General features: G+C 39.9%; 1 protein-coding gene across 1 annotated transcript; it reads left to right on the top strand.

Moving 5' to 3' along the window:
- The first annotated feature begins 218 nt into the window (after nt 1-218).
- Nucleotides 219-971, top strand: LOC148003972 (endogenous retrovirus group K member 7 Pro protein-like). The gene has a single exon (XM_087564314.1). It carries the CDS (start codon nt 219-221, stop codon nt 969-971), a length of 753 nt encoding a protein of 250 aa, XP_087420440.1.
- The last annotated feature ends 22,211 nt before the right edge of the window (nt 972-23,182 follow it).

Raw genomic sequence — 23,182 nt, 5'->3', positions numbered from 1 at the left:
GCTGACCAGTGCTGATCAGTGAGAGACATTAAAGGCAAACTACTCCCTCCTTTGGAGACTCGACCTAATGAAATGTCAAAAAACGGGCTGTTGGGCCCCCGGTCCCAGGGCCCTCAAAGATATGGGAACCGTTTTCACAGGGCCACGACCCCGGCAGAGGAGGTCCCCCAAGAGGCGACACAAAATTGGACCTGTGTGCCGCCTCAGACTTCTTTCTAATGCCCCAGATGGGCATTCAGCCAATTCTTGCTCAGACTGTGGGGCCTCTACCCCCGGGAACCATAGGCCTTGTCCTTGGGAGAGGATCTCTCACCCTACAAGGACTGATAGTCCATCCAGGCCTTGTTGAAGCTCAGCGCTCTCTTGATGTTCAGATTCTTTGTTCAAGTCCCGATGGGGTTTTTTCCATAAGTAAAGGAGATAGAATAGCACAGTTATTACTCCTTCCGTGCTCCCAGGCCACGATACAGGATACCAAGGGACCCATGGGGTCCACTGGTCATGATTCGGCATATTTGGTGGTTCACCTTAACAACCGCCCAAAATTGAGCTTAGAAATTAATGGAAAGAAATTCGAAGGCATACTGGATACTGGGGCTGATAAAAGTATAATTTCCTCAAAATGGTGGCCTCAATCATGGCCTACCACAAAATCTTCTCACTCACTACAAGGATTAGGCTACCAGTCATGCCCTATGATCAGCTCTGCCACTCTAACTTGGACAACTGCCGATGGCCGACAGGGACAATTTATTCCTTATGTACTTCCCCTGCCTGTTAATCTTTGGGGGAGGGATGTTATGCAGACCATGGGACTGACCTTATCTAATGAATACCCCCCACAAGTGGCCCACATGATGTCAAGGATGGGCTATAAGGAAGCGAAAGGCCTAGGGCAATTAGAACAGGGTTGTCTCACGTCCATTGAACTGATCGCCAACCCCCATAAAAAAGGCCTGGGTTTTTCCTAGGCGCCATTGGGGCAGCACGACCAATACCATGGAGGACGGAGGACACGGTGTGGGTTCCCCAATGGCCATTAACTTCTGAGAAATTACAGGCAGCTACAGGACTGGTGGATGAACAATTAAGATTGGGACATTTGGAGCCCTCCACCTCTCCTTGGAACACCCCAATTTTTGTAATAAGGAAAAAATCAGGAAAATGGCGACTACTCCATGACTTGAGGGCCATTAACGATCAGATGGAATCCCTTGGACCCATTCAGCGGGGCCTTCCTATACTCTCGGCCCTACAAAAAGATTGGAATTTGGTAATAATAGATATCAAGGATTGTTTTTTCTCTATTCTGCTTTACCCCCCTGATAGGCCCAGGTTTGCTTTTACTGTCCCATCAATTAATCATACTGAACCTGATAAAAGATACCAGTGGAAGGTCCTACCTCAGGGCATGGCCAACAGCTCTATGATGTGTCAGTTATATGTTCAGGAAGCCCTTAAACCAGTCAGGGAGACCTATCCAAATTTACTGTTAATCCATTACATGGATGATATATTGATGTGTCATAAAGACTTAGAATTACTCAAACAAGCCTATTCCTTATTACAAAAAACCCTTAAACAATGGGACTTACATATTGCTACAGAAAAGGTCCAAATTGCTGACACAGGTCATTTTCTAGGATCCATTATTTTCCCTGATAAGATTATACCCTAGAAACTGGAAATCCGTAGAGACCACCTCCATACTCTTAATGACTTTCAGAAGCTCTTGGGAGATATCAACTGGTCGAGACCATTTTTGAAAATCCCTTCCGCGGAATTAAAACCTTTGTTTGAAATATTGGAATGGGACGGCCACATCACCTCCCCTCGTGTGCTAACTCCCGCTGTAACCAAGGCCTTACTAAAAGTAGAAGATGCCATAAAACAGGCCCAATTGCAACGCATTGATTGGTCTCTACATTTTTCACTCTGTGTACTAGATACCAAGGATTTACCCACTGCAGTTTTATGGCAACAAGGTCCACTGTTATGGATCCATCCACATGCTTCCCCTGTGAAGATTATTGATTGGTATCCAGCCACAGTAGCACATCTGGCTATTATTGGCCCAAAAGCTGCCATCTGTCATTTTGGGACTCCACCCCAATCCTTGATTATCCCATATACACCCTACCAGGTCCAAACTCTAGCCGCTACCTCTAATGTTTGGGCAATGCTGCTCACATCCTTTACAGGGAAGATAGATAATCATTATCCTAAACACCCCTATTGTGTTTTGCAAGATCACAACCTGTTGTTTTCCCTCGCGTCACATCCCAGAGATTATTAAAGGAGGGGATAACAGTGTATACGGATGGGTCAAAAACGGGTGGGAGCATATGTGGTAAACTCCCAAGTATTCTCACGAGAATATTTTGAAACCTCACCCCAAGTGGTAGAATGCCTAGTGGTCATGGAGGTTATTGAAAAATTCCAGGTTCCTCTAAATATTGTTTCAGATTCCTCCTATGTGGTTAATGCTGTTAGTATTCTTGAAACCGCCGGTATAATTAAAACCACTAGTAAGGTGGCAGATATTTTCCGAAAAATCCAAATTATCCTATTAAATAGAAGATTCCCTGTATACATTACTCATATATGGGCCCATTCTGGACTCCCTGGCCCAATGAGTTCAGAGAATGATTTGGCTGACAAAGCCACAAAAATGATAGCTGTGGCCCTGGCCTCTCCTTTAGAGGCCGCTAAAGCCTTTCATGGCAATTTCCATGTCACCTCAGAAACTTTACGCCGCTGCTTCTCTATAACTAGAAAAGAGGCACGTGATATAGTCACCCAATGCCAACAGTGCTGCCAGTTCCTCCCAGTTCCTCACATCGGGGTCAACCCGAGAGGAATACAGCCATTGCAAATCTGGCAAATGGATGTTACTCATAATTCTACTTTTGGAAAATTACAGTATGTGCATGTATCTATAGACACATGTTCTGGCATTCTACATGCCACCCCACTTACAGGAGAAAAAACAACACATGTCATTCAGCACTGCCTTGAAGCATGGAGTGCTTGGGGAAAGCCAAAATGTGTAAAAACTGACAATGGCCCCGCCTACACATCTCAAAAATTCCGTCAGTTTTGTGCTCAGATGCAGGTTACCCTCCTGACGGGCCTGCCCTACAACCCTCAAGGACAGGGAATCATAGAGCATGCTCATCGGACGCTCAAATCATATTTAATAAAACAAAGAGGGGGAATTATGATAGAACTCCCCCCAACACCCCGAGTGGCCACTGCTCTGGCCCTTTTTACCTTAAATTTTTTAAATGTTGATGAAGCTGGACAAACAGCGGCTGAGCGACATTGCTCAGAGCCCAAAAGGACAAAAGAATTAGTCAAATGGAAGGATGTATTGACAAATGAATGGAAAGGCCCGGATCCTGTTTTAATAAGATCCAGGGGAGCTGTCTGTGTTTTTGCACAGGACAATAAAAATCCCATATGGATCCCAGGACGACTTACTCGGAGCATCACAGCAAGTGATCAAGAAGGGACTGGGACTCCTGCACCTCCTTACTCTTCTTCCATGGATGCCAGCAACGGTGCAGGGCGAGCTACGATGGGGAATAATGTCAACCTTTCCACTCCTGATGCCGGTGATATACCACTAACAGAGATTTAGGGTTGGCCTATTTACCTAAGGATCCACAGGTTGAACGACTAAAAGAAAATAGGACTATTCCCCTTAAGGGCAGCCTTTGTTTTGGCATATTCAATAAAACATCTTTTGATCTCCCTTGCATTATGTTATGTAATCAATCTTCTGCTTGGTTAAGGGAGGCCACATGGGGAACTGGTGAGGAGGACACTGTGGCTAACGCCACAGTTTTCTATGGTGGTGGCCTTACATTGCGTTAATGGTAGCTGCACTGATCTTACGCCCATGGCGATGCTACTTGGAGGAAAGGGCGAAAAGGGACGGTTGTCATTTTCCTGGACGGGGAACATCAAACCTGCTGCCTCTGTCTGGACAGCTACTCATATAAAATATCGCAGTAGTTACCCGCATGCCTCGCTTTATCCCGATCCCTGTTGATACCCCGGGGACCATGACCTTATTTAGAGGAAAAAGAGATTTTGGTACTTCTGCAATTATTGCTGGCATTATTTCTACGACAGCAGTCGCTGCCTTGGTTACTGCCTCGGCATTGGCCTTGTCAAATTCAGTACAGACAACCCAAACTATCAATGATTTATCGGCCACCGTCTCTGTGGCTCGGGACAGACAGGCCTCGGCCAATACTCAGATATAGGGAGGCCTTATGCTTGTCAACCAACAATAGATCTGGTCTGAGAGCAATTAGACATTCTATGGCAACTGGCCCAGCTTGGCTGTGAGCAAAAACTCCCAGGCCTTTGTGTCACCTCCATATAATATGACAAATTTACCCGAGCTGCTATTCTGTCTAAGAGTCTTTCACAGCATCTGTTACAGAATTGGACCTCAGAGTTTGAACAGACACTTCGAGAGCTGAGAGCGACCATCATTCAAGTAAATTCTACCCAACTGGACCTGTCTTTGACGGAGGGATTGTCGTCCTGGATCACCTCAGCAGTCTCTCATTTCAAGGAATGGGTGGAAGTGGGACTTTTTGGAGTGATCCTCTGCTGTGGATTAGTGTTACTCCTCTGGTTGCTTTGCAAATTGAGATCTCAAACAAGAAAGGACAAAGTAGTGATCGCCCAGGCGCTTGTAGCCCTTGAACAAGGAGCGTCAGCCGATATCTGGTTGACCATGCTCAAGCAACAGGTCGCCGGCTGGACAGCTCTCGCACTCCTAGAACCTCGGTTCATTGCACAGGATTAGAGTGTCTGGCTTGAGCAGCCCATGAGGGGTGACGTGCTTAGCATCGCACAGGGAAGTTCTACCAAATACGCTCCCTGGAAGGCATGTCATATTACATGAGGGCTTCTGCCCCAGTTTTCCCTCCCTCGAAAAATGGCAGTGCGATGGGTTGGGAGTGCCCTGGGTCCCAACAACAGCCTAAGGGTATCTCTCTTGTACAGGTTCGCTAACTTTGTACGAGGATATGACCTCTGTCTTTGCCCTCCTATATCTGGGTGTCCTGTTCGCTTAAAAAAAAAAACAGAAAAGGGGGAGATGTGTGGAGCTGTCCGAGGAGCTGTCCTCACATATGTGAGGAGCTGTCCTCACATACTCCATTACAAGATGGCACCGACATCTGGCAGAACGCACCTAGTAAAAAGGGCAATACGCAGGTGCCTGGTAACTTCCCTACTCAAAGGGACACGTACGCTTTGGTATGTCATCTGGCATAATTGGCAGCGACCAGTGACATGTCCTAGGCGAGGATAGTTTCCTATATAAGGGACGGTTATTCCTCACTCGGCGTCTCCGCATTGTAAGCTTATGCTCTCCCTCTCAAGACGCATTAAAGCTTTTCTGCAGTAGGATCCTGTGTGTGCCGCGTCGTTCCTGCTGGTGAGACGTAGCGCGGGACATCAACTAACCAGAGACACAGTGAAACTAACAAAACTTATGAAGTAAATAGATTTATCAGATATCTAAGGAACATTTTATTACCAAACAAAAGAATACATTTTATTCTAAGCACCTCATGGAATCGTCTCCAAAACTGAACATACAATCTGACACAACAGAAGCCTCAACACATAAAATAAGATTGAAATAATTCCAGATAGTCTATCAGGTGACCATGGACAAAGGCTGGACAACAATAACAAAAACAAAATATCCAGAAAGCCCATATATTCATGATAAATGAACAAATCTCTGCTCAGTGATAACTTGGTCAGGGAAAAGATAAAGAAATGGAAGCTTTTCTAGAATTCAATGAAAATGAAGGCACAGCATTTCAAAACTCATGGAACACAATGAAAGTCATGTTAAGAGAAAAATTCAGATCACTAAATGCTTTCATAAAGAAGTTGGAGACATCCTATAGTATCTACTTACCAGCACACCAGAAAGCTCTAGAATGAAAAGAAAGTGTGGTAATAGCCAAACTCATGGCTGAAATCAACCAATTAGAGACAAAGAAAACAATACAAAAAAATCAACAAAATGAAGAGTTGGTTCTTTGAGAAAATAAGGAGAGAGATAAACTCATAGCCAAAGTAACTAAAGGGCACCAAGACCATATCAAAAATTTCAAACTCAGAGACATAATACCAGAAATTGAGTTTATTAAAAAATCATCAAACCTTATTACAAATGCATATACTGAACAAACATGGAAAACCTTGATGACATGGATGATTTTCCAGACAGATGCCATGTACCAAAGTTAAATCAAGCTAAAGTAAACTACATAAAAAGTTCCGAAACAACTAAGAAAATTGAGGCAGTCATTAAAAATCTTCCGAACAAAAAAATCCAAGGATGAGATGGTTTTAGGGCAGAAGTCTAGGAAACCATAAAAGAAGAGCTAATAACAATACTCCTCAAACTATTCCACAATATTGAAGCAGAAACACTACATAATACATAGTCTGGCGCAGTATAGTTTCTCAGATACGTAAAGCACACAAAAACCCAACAAAGAAAGAGAAATTTGGACCAGTTTTGCTCACAAATACCGATGCAAAAATACTCATTATAATTGTCAAAAACTGAATCCAAGAACCTGTCAAAATCATCATTCACCATGAGATGCAGGGATGGTTTAATATGTGAAAATTCATCAATGTAATCCAGTATATACCCAAACTAAAGGAAAAGGTAACATGAACATCTTAGATGCTGAAAAACGCTTTAGGCAAAACAAACAAACAAACAAAGAAAAAACCAAAAAAAAAAAAAAATCCCACCTCTTCATGTTAGAAGTCTTGGAGAAATCAGGAATTTATGGCACGTACCTAAAAATAGTAAAAGCAATGTAGCACAAATAAGCAGTCAATATCAAATTAAAAGGAGAGAGATTTGAAACAATCCTACTAAATTCATGAAAAGACAATACTGCCCACTCTCCCTAGCTATTCGATATAGTAGTTCCAGATAGAGAAATTGCAAAACAAACAGCGATCTGGATGATACAAATTGTAAAGGAAGAAATCAAGGTGCCACTATTTGCAGATAATATCATGGTATACATATGCTACCCTAAAATATCTACCAGAGCATTCCTACAATTGATAAACAACTTCAGCAAAGTGGCTGGATATAAAATTAACTAAAACAAACTAGTAGTCTTCCTTCATACAAATTATAAGTGTGCCAAGAAAGAAATTAAGTAAACAAAACTCTGCACACTAATATGAAATATCTTCTTGCAACTCTAACAAAGCAATTAAAAAATCTGTGTGAGAAAAACTTTACATCCCTGAGAAAGGAAATCAAAGATCCCAATAAATGGAAAGGTCTCCCATACTCATGGATCTGTAGAATTAACAATGAAAATAGACATCTTATCAAAAGCAATCTACAGAGTCAGTAAAACCCCCATCAAAATTCCAACACCCCTCCCTCCCTCCCTCCCTCGCTCCCTCCCTCCCTCCCTCCCTCCCTCCCTTCCTTCCTTCCTCCCTCCCTCCCTTTTGACCCATTTTCCCTCTTCCCCGATACACTCAATAAAATTAAAGTAAATCAATGAAAAAAAAATTCCAACACAACTTTTCAGAGAGTTAAAAAGAGCAATTCTTAACCTCATATGGAAAAACAAAAAACCCAGGATAGTGAAGACAATTATCATCAATAAAAGAACTTCTTGGAGAATCACCATCTCTTATCAAAAACTCTACTACAGAGCAACAAGGAAAAAAAACACATGATACTGATACAGAGACAAACAGGTTGATCATTTAAAAAGAATTGTAGGTCCAGAAATAAACCCATACACCTATAAACACTTGAACTTTGGCAAAGAAGCCAAAACCATAAAGCCTTAATATGAGTATTTATCCTAACTCCATGTCTGATAGAGGGCTAATATCCAAAATATATAAAGAACTCAAGAAGCTAACAAACAAACAAAAATCACACAACCTAGTGGAAAAAATGGGGTTTAGAACTGAACTGAGTATTCACAACAGAGGAATCTTTAATGCCTGAGAAGCACCTAAAAATTGTTCAAAGTCCTTAGTGATTAGAAAAATGCAAATCCAAATGACCCTGAGATTCCACTTTACACGAGTAAGAACAGTTAAGATCAAAACCTCAGGTGACAACACATGTTGGCGAGGATGTGTAGAAAGAGAGACACTTCTCCATTGCTGGTGGGATTGCAAAGTGGAACAAGCACTCTGGAAATCAATTTGAATGTTCCTCAGAAAATTGGAAATAGACCTACCTAAAGACCCAGCAATTCCACTCTTGGGAATATACCTAAATGATGTCCCACCATGCCACAGGGGCACATAGTGGATTTATTTGTGGTAGATAGCCAAAAGCTGGGAACAACCCAGATGTCCCACAACAGAAGAATGGATACCAAAAATGTGGTTCATTTACACAATGGAATACTACTCAGCTATTAAGAATGAGAACATCCTGAGTTTTGCAGACAAATAGATGGAACTGGAAAATATCATCCTAAGTAATGTAACTCAGACCCAAATGGACATGCATGGTATGTTACCACTAATAAGTGGATATTATCCAACAAACAAACAAACAAAGACTCTACAGAATACTCAAGATACAGTCCACAGAAATCAACAAGTTCAATAAGCTGAAGGGACCAAGTGAGGCAGCCTCAGTCCCACTTGGGAGGGAGTAGAAAGCAACCACACGGGTGGAGGGAGAGAGGGACAGTGGAGAGAAATGGGTGGGAGTGGGGGAAGAACGGAACATGATCTGGTATTGGGCCAGGGATAGAAATTGAAGCCCTGAGGGCCAGCAGAAAGCATGGAAACAAGAGACCTTGGGAGGAAGGGGGTTGGGAGGATGATCTAGAATGTACCAGACCTGGGAAGTGAGAGACCCTCAGGAATCAAAGGCGAACCCATTGAACTTATTGAACCCACCTCCAGCAGAAAGACAGGGCATATATTGAGGGATGGTGTTGCTATCACAGTCATAACTCTGACTCATATTTGTTCCTGTCTGAAAGAACTGCAGGAATGGAAATGGAGAGGGGCCTGAGGAAGAGAAGGTCCAGTGACAGGCCCAAAGGGGGTTCCAGTTCAAGTGGAGGTCTCAAGGCCTGAGACCATTACTGAGGGTATGAAGCACTCACTAAAATGGGCCTTATCATGACTGCCCACTGAAAGACACAATAAGCAACTGAAAGAATCAGATACATATATTTGCACACAACCAATGAACAGAAGCTGCTAACACCCTGTGGTTGAATTAAGGAAAAGCTGGAGGAAGCTGAAGAGTAGGGTGACCCAGTAAGAAGACTAGCAGTCTCAATTAGCCAGGACCCTTGAGATCTCTCAGACTGTGGATCTCCAACCAACCAACATACATCAGCTGATATGAGGTCCCCAACACATAAACAGTAGAGGACTACTGGGCCTGGGATTAGTCAGAGAAAATGTACCTAACCTTCAAGAGACTAGAGTTTAGAAGTCTGATAGAGTGGGTAAGGTGGGGACCTCCTCGTGGAGACAGGGTAAACAGGGAGGAGGTATAGAATGTGGAACATTGGAAGGATGTACTAGGAGGAGGATAAAATTTGGAGCTAAAATATTAAACACACAAACCAAAAAAACAAAACAGATACAAAAACAGAACACAGACAAATATTTTTCTACTACTTGTGTGACTCAGACTTAAGCACATAACGTTAATCCCTCTGTGAGGAATACAGACATGGCCTTAGTACACACCTTTAAGAGGAAAACAGTGAAGATATAGTCAGTTTTTAGAAGATAGCACCCATGTTTGAAAGTTATGTCTAATTGAGAGGCAAAGTGATGAATCATAGAAAATCTTGCAGAATAGTATGTGCCCCTCTCTCAGGAGAAAAGAAAAGAGGGAACAGCTCAGAGATATAAAGAAAAAGTCTTCTTTAAAAAAAACAGTGCAATTTTAGCAAGAGAAGATACAGAGAGAGAGAGAGAGAGAGAGAGAGAGAGAGAGAGAGAGAGAGAGAGAGAGAGAGGAGAGAGAGAGAGAGGGGAGAGAGAGAGAACAAACTAGATGTAGCAAAGGAAGAATGAACAAGAGAATGAGAAAATAAAAGACTAAAACAGATTGCCAGATTTAGTTTTAAACAAAGGAGAGAAAAATGTCAGAGGCTGAGAGAGAAAATGATCAAATCAGTCAGCTTGGAGAAGAGTTTGAGCCATAACACCTGAGTGGACTCAGGCAGACAGAGATCAGAAAGAGCTTATTGAGCATCAAGCCCAGCAAGTCTCAGAGACTGAAGACATCCGTGGCCTAGGTGACTGTATTGCGGCTAGAAGATTGAGGGACAATTCCCTGGCATGAATTAAAGGTACCTTTACATTCATGATATTGCTTTATCTTTATACTGCATGTTTATGCCAAATTGTTTACATTTAGGCACAAGACAAGCATTACTAAAATTGGAGGTAATTGTAGATAGGGAGCCCCTTTCATAGTCATATTTGAAACATGTTTGATGCTTTTATAATAATTCACAAAACTAGGGCAGTATCTATTTCTTAGTTTTATTTGTGATTCTTGATGGAGACACTGAGGAGTATATTTAATATAAAGATATTATTAACTGCCTTTAGGTTGTTACCAGTAAATCTCTAATCAGAAGTTTTTTTTTTGACCTAAATGCAATTTCTACAATAAAAGAATGATTTTAAGGAAAAAAACTAAAGTTATATGAGTCCAAATACACTACAGGATGTAGGAAATAATGTGCATACTTCAATATGGCATGAGTATTACTATCATATCAAATGAAGAATGCTTGTAGTCAATTTTACTGTAATAATTATTATTATAAAACATTAATAGAAAAGGGAAAATATAAGAAAGTATACAACTTCTGGCCAAGTCAGCTCAGTCAGTCAACAGGGTCTTTAGGGATGGAGTGAGTATTAAGGAAAGAAAAGACAATCAATACTGTAACATGACTCCAGCAAGTACTGAACTGGCTTTAATTTCTCAGAGTATGTTTTTTATAATATTCTACGTAGATGCAAATAATATGACCATTTCTCAGGCATAAACAATATACTCAAGGAACAAACCAGGCATAAACAACAGTTTCGGGGCCACTGTTTATAAGGATGGATCAAGATGATCAAGATATAAGGGATACATTCCTCAGCTATATTTTTCTTGAGTTTACTTCCTTGTCCTAGCACAATGTAAAATATTCTTGCCAATTTGCTAGAACTGACATCAAAAGCTCTTCACATCTCCCCCTTTTTCATTTCATAAGACTATTTATTTTGTTATGACAAGAATGTATTCATTACCTATCATTCAAAATGCATTTCAAAAGCAATCCAAAGCAATTCATCTTACACATCATTGACTGCCATTCTCTTAAACCAATGGCTTTGTCTAGGAATAGATTTTAAGTTTCAAGCCATGCATTTTGACCACCAACATGTTGCTATTGTTGAAGGCAAGTTTTATCAAAATGTGCAGGAATAAAAGTATTCTCAGGGCAAGAAGGGCCAACATGATCAAACTGTATATGCCATTCTTGAAGCATGACTCAGAAGTTTCCTTAAGCCAGAAATAATTTATATGCAATATCTACAGCATCACAACTCAGTGGAGCAGCAATTTTTAAATTCATATTTTAGTATGCAAAGTTATAATATCCAGAGAGGTGCTATAATTATGCCAAATACACTGCAAGTGCCTTTAAATTTTATTCCAATTATTGTGACGGTCACTGTAAATTTTAGAAGTGACACAAATACATTGTTATTTAGTGTGACACTATAAATGGCTTTTTACTCTTTTTTTAAATCATTATGGTACACTTACTTATTTTGCTCTTATCAATATTTAGATATTTTCTTAACATCTGTAAAGGCAAGTACACAATGTAATGGATACTCAAATGAATTTCTACAGAAAGTTGAAGAGGTAACGATCATCATCAGCATGAACTAACTTCCCTGGAAATTCTTTGCTTTGTTTAATCTTTGAACACATGAGTGTTTTAAAATGAAGAAAGGAAGAGGAACATACAAAAAGTAATACATTATTTTCTTGTGACAATCCAATCAGTAAGAATAATTTAACTTGAGAGTTGGTAACAATATAAATGTCTAAGGCATATGCTTACACTTTTTAAACTAATTCTATTCAACTTCAATGATAGCACAAATATTTTGCTAATTTTCAATAATACTTGTTTTTATTTCCCAGATAAAGGAGATTATGATCCCATGGTTCCTGCCAGGCAAATGCTTTACAGTAAAGCTGCCATTGTTCCTCTATATTTGTTCATTGCTCTCTGTAAAACAAAAGCCTGCAGGCTAGTTGCTGCCATTATAAGCTGACAAAATAAGATCACAGCTGAAACTTTTGCCCAGCTCTCCATTTGGATCTTCTTCTGGCTTTTTACTCTTAAACCCAGAATCTCTATTCCAACAATTTGAATAGAATCGCGAAGAGCATAAATTCATCATTCCAAATGCTTATCTAAATCTTCCAGAATACTAAGAGCATCAGGAACATTTTCTGACAAATGGTTAAAGAAAGTGGTTGTCTTAACTTCTTGCAACAAAGCAATCACAGAAGCAGTGGCACTAGCTATTATGATAATAAAGCTGCTATATTAAAGCCAACTCTCTTATTCCAATATTTTAAGACTTTTCAGAATATCAAGGTTAAGACAAATTTTTAGGAATCATAATAAAACTGGTTTATGGAGTACATTAGAGATAGATGCAGTGCAGTTCAGTGCAGAAAGACAATTAGACAAAAGACAAAACAAGAAACATTGAAGTCATTTTAGGAGCCAATAACAAAGTTAACATTCAAATTAGTAAAAGAGTAGATGGGGTAACACAGGACCTTACATTTACCTTAACCCCAGAAACTGTTTCAGTTTTAGCCACAGCAAACATAGCTGTTAATTTTAATTTTTATAGGATATTTTTATTTACATTTTAAATATTATTCCCTTTCCTGGTTTCTCTTCTATATGCCCTCTATCTCCTCCGCTCCCCCTTCTTCTGGATGGGTGTTTCCCATCTCCAACTACCCACTCCCCATTCTCCTTCCATGCCCTGACATTGCCCTATATTTGTCGATCCTTGATCTTAGCGCATTTATCATTGGTGTTTTGTTCAGGAAACTTTCCCCAGTGCCTATGTGATTGAGACTCCTGACGACTTTTTCTTCAATTAATTTGAGTGTTATTGATTTGATGTGGAGGACCTTGATCCACTCGGGCTTAAGCCTTGTACAGGTTGATAACAATGGATTGATTTGCATTCTTCTACGTGCTGACCTGGAGTTGAACCAGTACCATTTATTGAAAATGCTATCTTTCTTCCATTGGAAGGTTTTAGCTCCTTTGTCAAAGATCAAGTGACCATAGGTGTGTGGGTTCATTTCTGGGTTTTCAATTCTATTTCGCTAATCTGCCTGCCCATCTCTGTAACAATACCATACAGTTTTTATCACTATTGCTCTGTAGTACTGCTTGAGGTCAGGGATTGTGATTCCCCAAGATATTCTGTTATGGTTGAGGATAGTTTTCATTATACTGGTTCTTTTTATTCCAAAAGAATTTGCAAATTGCTCTTTTTATTTATTACTTTTTTAAATTAACTTAAGTATTTCTTATTTACATTTCGAGTGTTATTCCTTTTCCCGGTTTCCGGGCCAACATCCCCCTAACCTCTCCCCTCCCCTTCTTTATGGGTGTTCCCCTCCCCACCCTCCCCTCATTGCCAGCCTCCCCCAACAATCACATTCACTGGGAGTTCAGTCTCAGCAGGACCAAGGGCTTCCCCTTCCACTGGTTATCTTACTAGGATATTCATTGCTACCTATGAGGTCAGAGTTCAGGGTCAGTCCATGTATAGTCTTTAGTTAGTGGCTTAGTCCCTGGAAGCTCTGGTTACTTGGCATTATTGTTCATATGGTGTCTCAAGCCCCTTTAAGCTCTTCCAGTTCTTTCTCTGATTCCTTCAACGTTGGTACTATTCTCAGTTCAGTGGTTTACTTCTGGCATTCGCCTCTGTATTTGCTGTATTCTGGCTGTGTCTCTCAGGAGAGATCTACATCCGGCTCCTGTCGCCTGCACTTCTTTGCTTCATCCATCTTGTCTAATTGGGGGGCTGTATATGTATGGGCCACATGTGGGGCAGGCTCTGGATGGGTGTTTCTTCTGTGTCTGTTTTAATCTTTGCCTTTCTATTCCCTGCCAAGGGTATTCTTGTTCCCCTTTTAAAGAAGGAGTGAAGCATTCACATTTTGATCATCCGTCTTGAGTTTCATGTGTTCTAGACATCTAGGATAATTCAAGCATTTGGGCTAATAGCCACTTAACAATGAGTGCATACCATGTGTATTTTTCTGTGATTGGGTTACCTCACTCAGGATGATATTTTCCAGTTCCAACCATTTGCCTATGAATTTGATTAAGGTATTGTTTTTGATAGCTGAGTAATATTCCATTGTGTAGATGTACCACATTTTCTGTATGCATTCATCTGTTGAAGGGCATCTGGGTTCTTTCCAGCTTCTGGCTATTATAAATAAGGCTGCTATGAATATAGTGGAGCACGTGTCGTTTTTATATGTTGGGGCATCTTTTGGGTATATGCCCAAGAGAGGTATAGCTGGATACTCAGGTAGTTCAATATCCAATTTTCTGAGGAACCTCCAGACTGATTTCCAGAATGGTTTTACCAGTCTGCAATCCCACCAACAATGGAGAAGTGTTCCTCTTTCTCCACATCCTCACCAGCACTTGTTGTCACCTGAGTTTTTGATCTTAGCCATTCTCACTGGTGCGAGGTGAAATCTCTGGATTGTTTTGATTTGCATTTCCCTTATGACTAAAGATGTTGAACATTTCTTTAGGTGTTTCTCAGCCATTCGGCATTCCTCAGCTGTGAATTCTTTGTTTAGCTCAGAACCCCGTTTTTTAATAGGGTTATTTGTCTCTCTGTGGTCTAACTTCTTGAGTTCTTTGTATATTTTGGATATAAGCCCTCTATCTGTTGTAGAATTGGTAAAGATCTTTTCCCAATTTGTTGGTTGCTGTTTTGTCCTAACCACAGTGTCCTTTGCCTTACAGAAGCTTTGCAGTTTTATGACATCCCATTTGATTCTTGATCTTAGAGCATAAGCCATTGGTGTTTTGTTCAGGAAATTTTTTCCAGTGCCCATGTGTTCGAGATGCTGCCCTAGTTTTTCTTCTATTAGTTTGAGTGTATCTGGTTTGATGTGGAGGTCCTTGATCCACTTGGACTTAAGCTTTGTACCTGGTGATAAGCATGGATCGATTTGCATTCTTCTACATGTTGACCTCCAGTTGAACCAGCATCATTTGCGGAAAATGCTATCTTTTTTCCATTGGATGGTTTTGGCTCCTTTGTCAAAAATCAAATGACAGTAGGTGTGTTGGTTCTTTTCTGGGTCTTCAATTCTGTTCCATTGGTCTATCTGTCTGTCTCTGTACCAATACCATGCAGTTTTTATCACTATTGCTCTGTAATACTGCTTGAGTTCAGGGATAATGATTCCCCCTGAAATCCTTTTATTGTTGAGAATAGTTTTAGCTATCCTGGGTTTTTTGTTATTCCAGATGAATTTGCAAATTATTCTGTGTAACTCTTTGAAGAATTGGATTGGTATTTTGATGGGGATTGCATTGAATCTGTAGATCGCTTTTGGTAAAATGGCCATTTTTACTATATTAATCCTGCCAATGCATGAGCATGGGAGATCTTTCCATCTTCTGAGGTCTTCTTCAATTTCTTTATTCAGAGTCTTGAAGTTCTTATTGTACAGATCTTTTACTTGCTTGGTTAAAGTCACACCGAGGTACTTTATATTATTTGGGTCTATGATGAAGGGTGTCATTTCCCTAATTTCTTTCACGGCTTGTTTCTCTTTTGTGTAGAGGAAGGCTACTGATTTATTTGAGTTAATTTTATACCCAGCCACTTTGCTGAAGTTGTTTATCAGCTTTAGTAGTTCTCTGGTGGAAATTTTGGGATCACTTAAATATACTATCATATCATCTGCAAATAGTGATATTTTGACTTCTTTTCCAATCTGTACCCCTTTGATCTCCTTTTGTTGTCTGATTGCTCTGGATAGAACTTCAAGAACTATATTGAATAAGTAGGGAGAGAGTGGGCAGCCTTGTCTAGTCCCTGATTTTAGTGGGATTGCTTCAAGTTTCTCTCCATTTAATTTGATGTTAGCAACTGGTTTGCTGCATATAGCTTTTATTATGTTTAGGTATGGGGCTTGAATTCCTATTCTTTCCAGGACTTTTATCATGAAGGGGTGTTGAATTTTGTCAAATGCTTTCTCACCATCTAATGAAATGTTCATGTGGTTTTGTTCTTTCAGTTTCTTATATAATGGATCACGTTGATGGTTTTCCGTATATTAAACCATCCCTGCATGCCTGGGAAGAAGCCTACTTGATCATGGTGGATGATGCTTTTGATGTGCTCTTGGATTCAGTTTGCCAGAATTTTATTGAGTATTTTTGTGTTGATATTCTTAAGGCAAATTGGTCTGAAGTTCTCTTTCTTTGTTGGGTCTTTGTGTGTCTTAGGTATAAGAGTAATTGTGGCTTCATAGAAGGCATTCGTTAGTGCTCCATCTGTTTCAATTTTGTGGAATATTTTGGATAGTATTGGTATGAGGTCTTCTATGAAGGTCTGATAGAATTCTGCACTAAACCCATCTGGACCTGGGCTCTTTTTGTTTGGGAGACCTTTACTGACTGCTTCTATTTCCATAGGAGTTATGGTGTTGTTTACCTGGTCTATCTGTTCCTGATTTAACTTCGATACCTGGTGTCTGTCTAGGAAATTGTCCATTTCCTGCAGATTTTCAAGTTTTGTTGAATATAGGCTTTTATAGTAGGAGCTGATGACTTTTTGAATTTCCTCTGAATCTGTAGTTATGCCTCCCTTTTCATTTCTGATTTTGTTAATTTGTATACACTCTCTGTGCCCTCTTTTTAGTCTGGCTAAGGGTTTATCTATCTTGTTGATTTTCTCAAAGAACCAACTTTTGGTTCTGTTGATTCCTTCTATGGTCCTTTTTGTTTCTACTTGGCTGATTTCAGCTCTGAGTTTGATTATTTCCTGCCTTCTTCTCCTCCTGGGTGTATTTGCTTCTTTTTGTTCTAGAGCTTTTAGGTGTGCTGTCACCTGTTGACATATGCTCTCTCCTGTTTCTTTCTGCAGGCACTCAGTGCTATGAGTATTCCTCTTAGCACAGATTTCATTGTGTCCCATAAGTTTGGGTATGTTGTACCTTCGTTTTCATTAAATTCTAAAAAGTCTTTAATTTCTTTCTTTATTTCTTCCTTGACCCGGTTATCATTGAGTAGAGTGTTCTTCCCTTATTGTTATTGAAGACCAGCTTTAGGCCGTGGTGGTCTGATAGCACTCATGGGATTATTTCTATCTTTCTGTACCTGTTGAGGCCCGTTTTTGACCAATTATATGGTTAATTTTGGAGAAAGTACCATGAGGAGCTGAGAAGAATGTATATCCTTTTGCTATAGGAGAGAATGTTCTATAAGTATCTATTAAGTCCATTTGGTTCATGACTTCTCTTAGTCTGTGTACGTCTCTGTTTAATTTCTGTTTCCATGATCTGTCCATTGATGAAAGTGGGGTGTTGAAATCTCCTACTATTATTGTGTGAGGCGCAATGTGTGTTTTGAGCTTTAGTGAGGTTTCTTCTACATATGTAGGTGCCCTTTTATTTGTGGCATAGATATTTAGGATTGAGAGTTCATCTTGGTGGATTTTTCCTTTGATGAATATGAAGTGTCCTTTCTTATCTTTTTTGATGACTTTTAGTTGAAAATTGATTTTATTTGATATTAGAATGGCTACTCCAGCTTGCTTCTTCTGACTATTTGCTTGGAAAGTAGTTTTCCAGCCTTTCACACTGAGGTAGTGTCTGTCTTTGTCTCTGAGGTGTGTTTCCGGTAGGCAGCCGAATGCAGGGTCCTCGTTGCGTATCCAGTTTGTTAATCTATGTCTTTTTGTTGGGGAGTTGAGACCATTGATGTTGAGAGATATTAAGGAATAGTGATTATTGTTTCCTGTTATATTCATATTTGGATGTGAGATTATGCTTGTGTGCTTTTTTTCTTTGTTTTGTTGCCAAGATGATTAGTTTCTTGCTTTTTCTAGGGTGTAGCTTGCCTCCTTATGTTGGGCTTTACCATTTATTATCCTTTGTAGTGCTGGATTTGTAGAAAGATATTGTGTAAATTTGGTTTTGTCATGGAATATCTTGGTTTCTCCATCTATGTTAATTGAGAGTTTTGCAGGATCCAGTAAACTTGGCTGGCATTTTTGTTCTCTTAGGGTCTGTATGACATCTGTCCAGGGTATTCTGGCTTTCATAGTGTCTGGCAAAAGTCTGGTGTGATTCTGATAGGTTTGCCTTTATATGTTACTTGACCTTTTTCCCTTACTTCTTTTAATATTCTTTTTTTATTTTGTGCATTTGGTGTTTTGACTATTATGTGACAGGAAGTGTTTCTTTTCTGGTCCAATCTATTTTGAGTTCTATAGGCTTCTTGTATGTTTATGGGCATCCCTTTCTTTATGTTAGGGAAGTTTTCTTCTATCATTTTGTTGAAGATATTTACTGGTCCTTTGAGCTGGGAGTCTTCACTCTCTTCTATACCTATTATCCTTAGGTTTGATCTTCTCATTGAGTCCTGAATTTCCTGTATGTTTTGGACCAGTAGCTTTTTCTGTTTTACATTATCTTTGACAGTTGAGTTGATGATATCTATAGAATCTTCTGCTCCTGAGATTCTCTCTTCTATCTTTTGTATTCTGTTGGTGATGCTTGTATCTACGGCTCCTTGTCTCTTCCTTTGGTTTTCTATATCCAGGCTTGTTTCCATGTGTTCTTTCTTGATTGCTTCTATTTCCATTTTTAATTTCTTCAACTGTTTGGTTGTGTTTTCCTTGAATTCTTTCAGGGATTTCTGTGATTCCTCTCTGTAGACTTCTACTTGTTTATTTATGCTTTCCTGCATTTCTCTAAGGGAGTCCTTCATGTCTTTCTTGAAGTCCTCCAGCATCATGATCAAATATGATTTTGAGAATATATCTTGTTTTTCTCGTGTGTTTGGATATTCCATATTTGCTTTGGTGGGAGAACTGGGCTCTGATGATGCCATGTAGTCTTGGTTTCTGTTGCTTGGGATCCTGCGCTTGCCTCTCGCCATCAGATTATCTCTAGTGTTACTTTGTTCTGCTATTTCTGACAGTAGCTAGACTGTCTTATAAGCCTGTGTGTCAGGAATGCTGTAGACCTGTTTTTCTGTTTTTTTTTCAGCCAGTTATGGGAACAGAGTGTTCTGCTTTCGGGTGTGTAGTTTTTCCTATCTACAGGTCTTCAGCTGTTCCTATGGGCCTATGCCCTGAGTTCACCAGGCAGGTTGCTTGGAGCAGAAAAGTTGGTCTTACCTGTGGTCCCGAGGCTCAAGTTTGCTCTTGGGGTGTTGCTTATGAGCTCTTTGCGGGGGTAGCAACCAGGAGGACCTGCGCTGCCCTCTCCGGGAGCCCCCGTGAACCAGAGTCCCAGGTGGCGTTTGGTGTTTTCTTCTGGAGTCAGAGATGTGGGCAGAGTGTAGTCTCTTCAGGGTCCGGCGGTGTCTCAGAAGCAGCAGACCTGCTGCTCCTGGGCCCTCATCAACGTGAACCCAGAGGCCATATACAGTTCCTCTTGGGCCAGGGATGTGGGCAGGGGTGGGCAGTGTTGGAGGTCTCTTCCGCTCTGCATTCTCAGGAGTGCCCACCTGTCCGGGCGGTGAGCTCTCTCTCCCACGGGGTTTGGGAGCAGTGAGCTGGAGGCAGGGAGCAGAAGATTGGGACCCCTGCTAAAAACTGGAAGTGTCTGGTTTACAGGAATTTTGCCTCTGTGTGTCCTGAGGCCACTAGTCAGGTCGCTTGCAGCAGAAAAGTTGGTCTTACCTGTGGTCCCGAGGCTCAAGTTTGCTTGTGGGGTGTTGCTTATGATCCGAGGGGGCAGCAACCAGAAGGACTGGTGCTGCCGAGTCCCAGATGGCGTTTGGTGTTTTCCTCTGGAGTCAGTGATGTGGGCAGAGTGTAGTCTCTTCTGGTTTCCCAGGCATGTCTGCCTCTCTGAAGGTTTAGCTCTCCCTCCCATGGGATTTGGGTGCAGAGAACTGTTTATCTGGTCGGTCCCTTTAGGTTCCGGCGGTCGCAAATTGCTCTTTTTAACTCTATGAAGAATTGAGTTGAAATTTTGATGGGGATTGCATTGAAGCTGTAGATTGCTTTTGGCAAATTGGCCATTTTTACTATATTAATCCTGCCAATCCATGAGCATGGGAGGTCTCCATCTTCTGAGATCTTCTTTGATTTCTTTCTTCAGGGACTTGCAATTCTTGTAATACAGATTTTTCACTTGCTTGGCTAGAGTTACACCAAGGTATTTTATGTTATTTGGGACTATTGTGAAGGTTATCATTTCCCTAATTTCTTTCTCAGCCTGTTTATCTTTTGTGCAGAGGAAGGCTACTGATTTGTTTGAGTTAATTTTATACCCAGCCACTTGCTGTATTTGTTTATCAGGTTAGTAGTTCTCTGGTGGAACTTTTGGGGTCACTTAAGTATACTATCATATCATCTGCAAATAGTGATATTTTGACTTCTTCCTTTCCAATATGTATCCTTTGACTTCCTTACATTGTTTGCTCTGGTTAGGACTTTGAGTACTATATTGAATAAGTAGGGAGTGTGGGCTGCCTTGTCTAGTCCCTGATTTTGGTGAGATTGCTTCAAGTTTCTCTCCATTTAGTTCAATGTTAGCTACTGGTTTGCTGTATATTGCTTTTAGTATGTTTAGATATGGACCTTGAATTCCTGATGCTTCCAGGACTTTTATCATGAAGGGGTGTTGAATTTTGTCAAATGCTTTCTGAGCATCTAATAAATGATCATGTGGAGTTTTTCTTTGAGTTTGTTTATATAGTGGGTTACATTGATGGTTTTCCATGTATTTAACCATCCCTGCATACCTGGGATGAAGCCTACCTCATCATGTTGGATAACTGTTTGATGTATTCTTGGAATCAGTTTAAGAGAATTTTATTGAGTATTTTTGGGTCAATATTCATAAGGGAATTTGGTCTGAAGTTCTATTTTGCGTTGATTCTTTGTGTGGTTTAGGTATAAGCTTAATTATGGCTTCATAGAAGGAACTGGGTAGTGCTTCATCTTTTTCTATTTTGTGGAATAGTTTGAACAGTATTCGTATGAGTTCTTCTTTGAAGATCTGATAGAATTCTGCACTAAACCTATATGATCCTGGATACTTTTTCATTGGGAGATTTTTAATAACTGCTTCTATTCCTTTATGAGTTATGAAGCTATTTAGATTCTGATTTAACTTTGGTACCTTGTATTTGTCTAGAAAATTGTCTATTTCCTCCTGATTTTCCAATTTTGTTGAATGTAGGCTTTCGTAGTAGGATCTGATAACCTTTTTAATTTCCTCAGATCCTGTTGCTTTGTCTTCCTTTTCATTTCTGATTTTGTTGATTTGTATACACACTCTGTGCCCTCTGGTTAGTCTGGCTAAGGGTTTATCTGTCTTGTTGATTTTTCTCAAAGAACCATCTGCTGCTTTTGCTGATCCTTTGTATAGTCCTTCTTGTGTCTACTTGGTTGATTTCTGCCCTCAGTTTGATTATTTCTTGCCTTCTACTTCTTTTTGTTCTAGAGCTTTTACGTGTGCTGTAAAGCTGCTAATATATGTTCTCTTGTGTTTCTTTTTGGAGGCATTCAGAGCTATGAGTTTTCCTCTTAGCACTGCTTTCATTGTGTCCCATGAGTTTGGGATTGTTGTGCTTTTATTTTTATTAAATTATAAAAAGTCTTTTATTTCATTCTTTATTTTTTCCTTGACCAAGTTATCACTGAGTAGAACATTGTTCCCCTTCTATGTATATGTGGCTTCCTGTTGTTATGGTTGCTATTGAAGATTAGCCTTAGTCCATGGTGATCTGATAGGATTCAAGAGATTAATTCTACCTTCTTGTATCTGTTGAAGTCTGTTTTGGTACCAATTATGTGGTCAATTTTGGAGAAAGACCATGAGGTGCTGAGAAAAAGTTAATTTTTTATTGTTTTAGGATGAAATATTCTATAAATATCTGTTAAGTCAATTTGGTTCATAACTTGTTAGTTTGTATATATCTCTGTTTAATTTTTGTTTCCATGATATGTCCATTGCTGAGAGAGGGGTGTTGAAGTACCACTATTGTTTATGAGGTGCAATGTGTGCTTTGGACTTTAGTAAGGTTTCTTTGATGAGTGTAGGTGTCCTTGCTTTTGGAGAATTCATTGCGTGGATTTTTCCTTTGATGAACATGAGATATTCTTCCTTATCTTTTTTGATAACTTTTGGTTGAAAGTCAATGTTATTCAAAATTAGAATGGCAATCTAGTTTGTTTCTTCGGACCGTTTGCTTGGAAATTTTTTTCCAGCCTTTTACTCTAAAGTAGTGCCAGGTTTTTTTTTTCTCTGAGGTGTGGTTTCTGTATGCTGGGTCGTGTTTATGTATCCAGTCTGTATACTAGCCATCACCAGCACTTGAAAAAGAGGCTCAGGAAAGTTCCCTCACCCCTGAGCTGGAGACAAACTGTAAAGGACAATCATCTCACCTTTAAAAGATCAAACTATGCCATCTCCCTTTCTTTTTTAAGCTAGAAGAGAGGGAAACTTGAGAGGTATACAGAGAAACTTTTTCTCTGAATGTCTTTTTATTGGGGAATTGAGTTCATTGATGTTAAGAGACATTAAGGAGTAGTGATTGTTGCTTCCTGTTATTTTTGTTGTTAGAGGTGGAATTATGTTTGTGTGTCTTTCTTCTTTTGGTGTTGTTGCAAAGAGATTACTTTCTTGCTTTTCTAGGGTGGAGTTTCCCTCCTTGTATTAGAGTTTTCCATGTATTATCTTTGTTGTGCTGTATTTGTAGAAAGGTATTATGTAAATTTGATTTTGTCATGGAATACCTTGATTTCTCTATCTACATTAATTGAGAATTTTGCTGGATATAGTAACTTGGGCTTG

This window comes from Rattus norvegicus, chromosome 8 (assembly GCF_021556685.1).
Source record: "Rattus norvegicus strain SHRSP/BbbUtx chromosome 8, alternate assembly SHRSP_T2T, whole genome shotgun sequence".
In the NCBI taxonomy this organism is placed as follows: domain Eukaryota; kingdom Metazoa; phylum Chordata; class Mammalia; order Rodentia; family Muridae; genus Rattus; species Rattus norvegicus.
Note: the sequence above shows the minus strand (reverse complement) of the source record. Positions and strands in the feature narration are given on the sequence as shown.

What these genes read in the sequence shown, in the direction of transcription:
- LOC148003972 (XM_087564314.1), top strand. Translation starts at nt 219, where the DNA reads ATGCCCCAGATGGGCATTCAGCCAATTCTTGCTCAGACTGTGGGGCCT.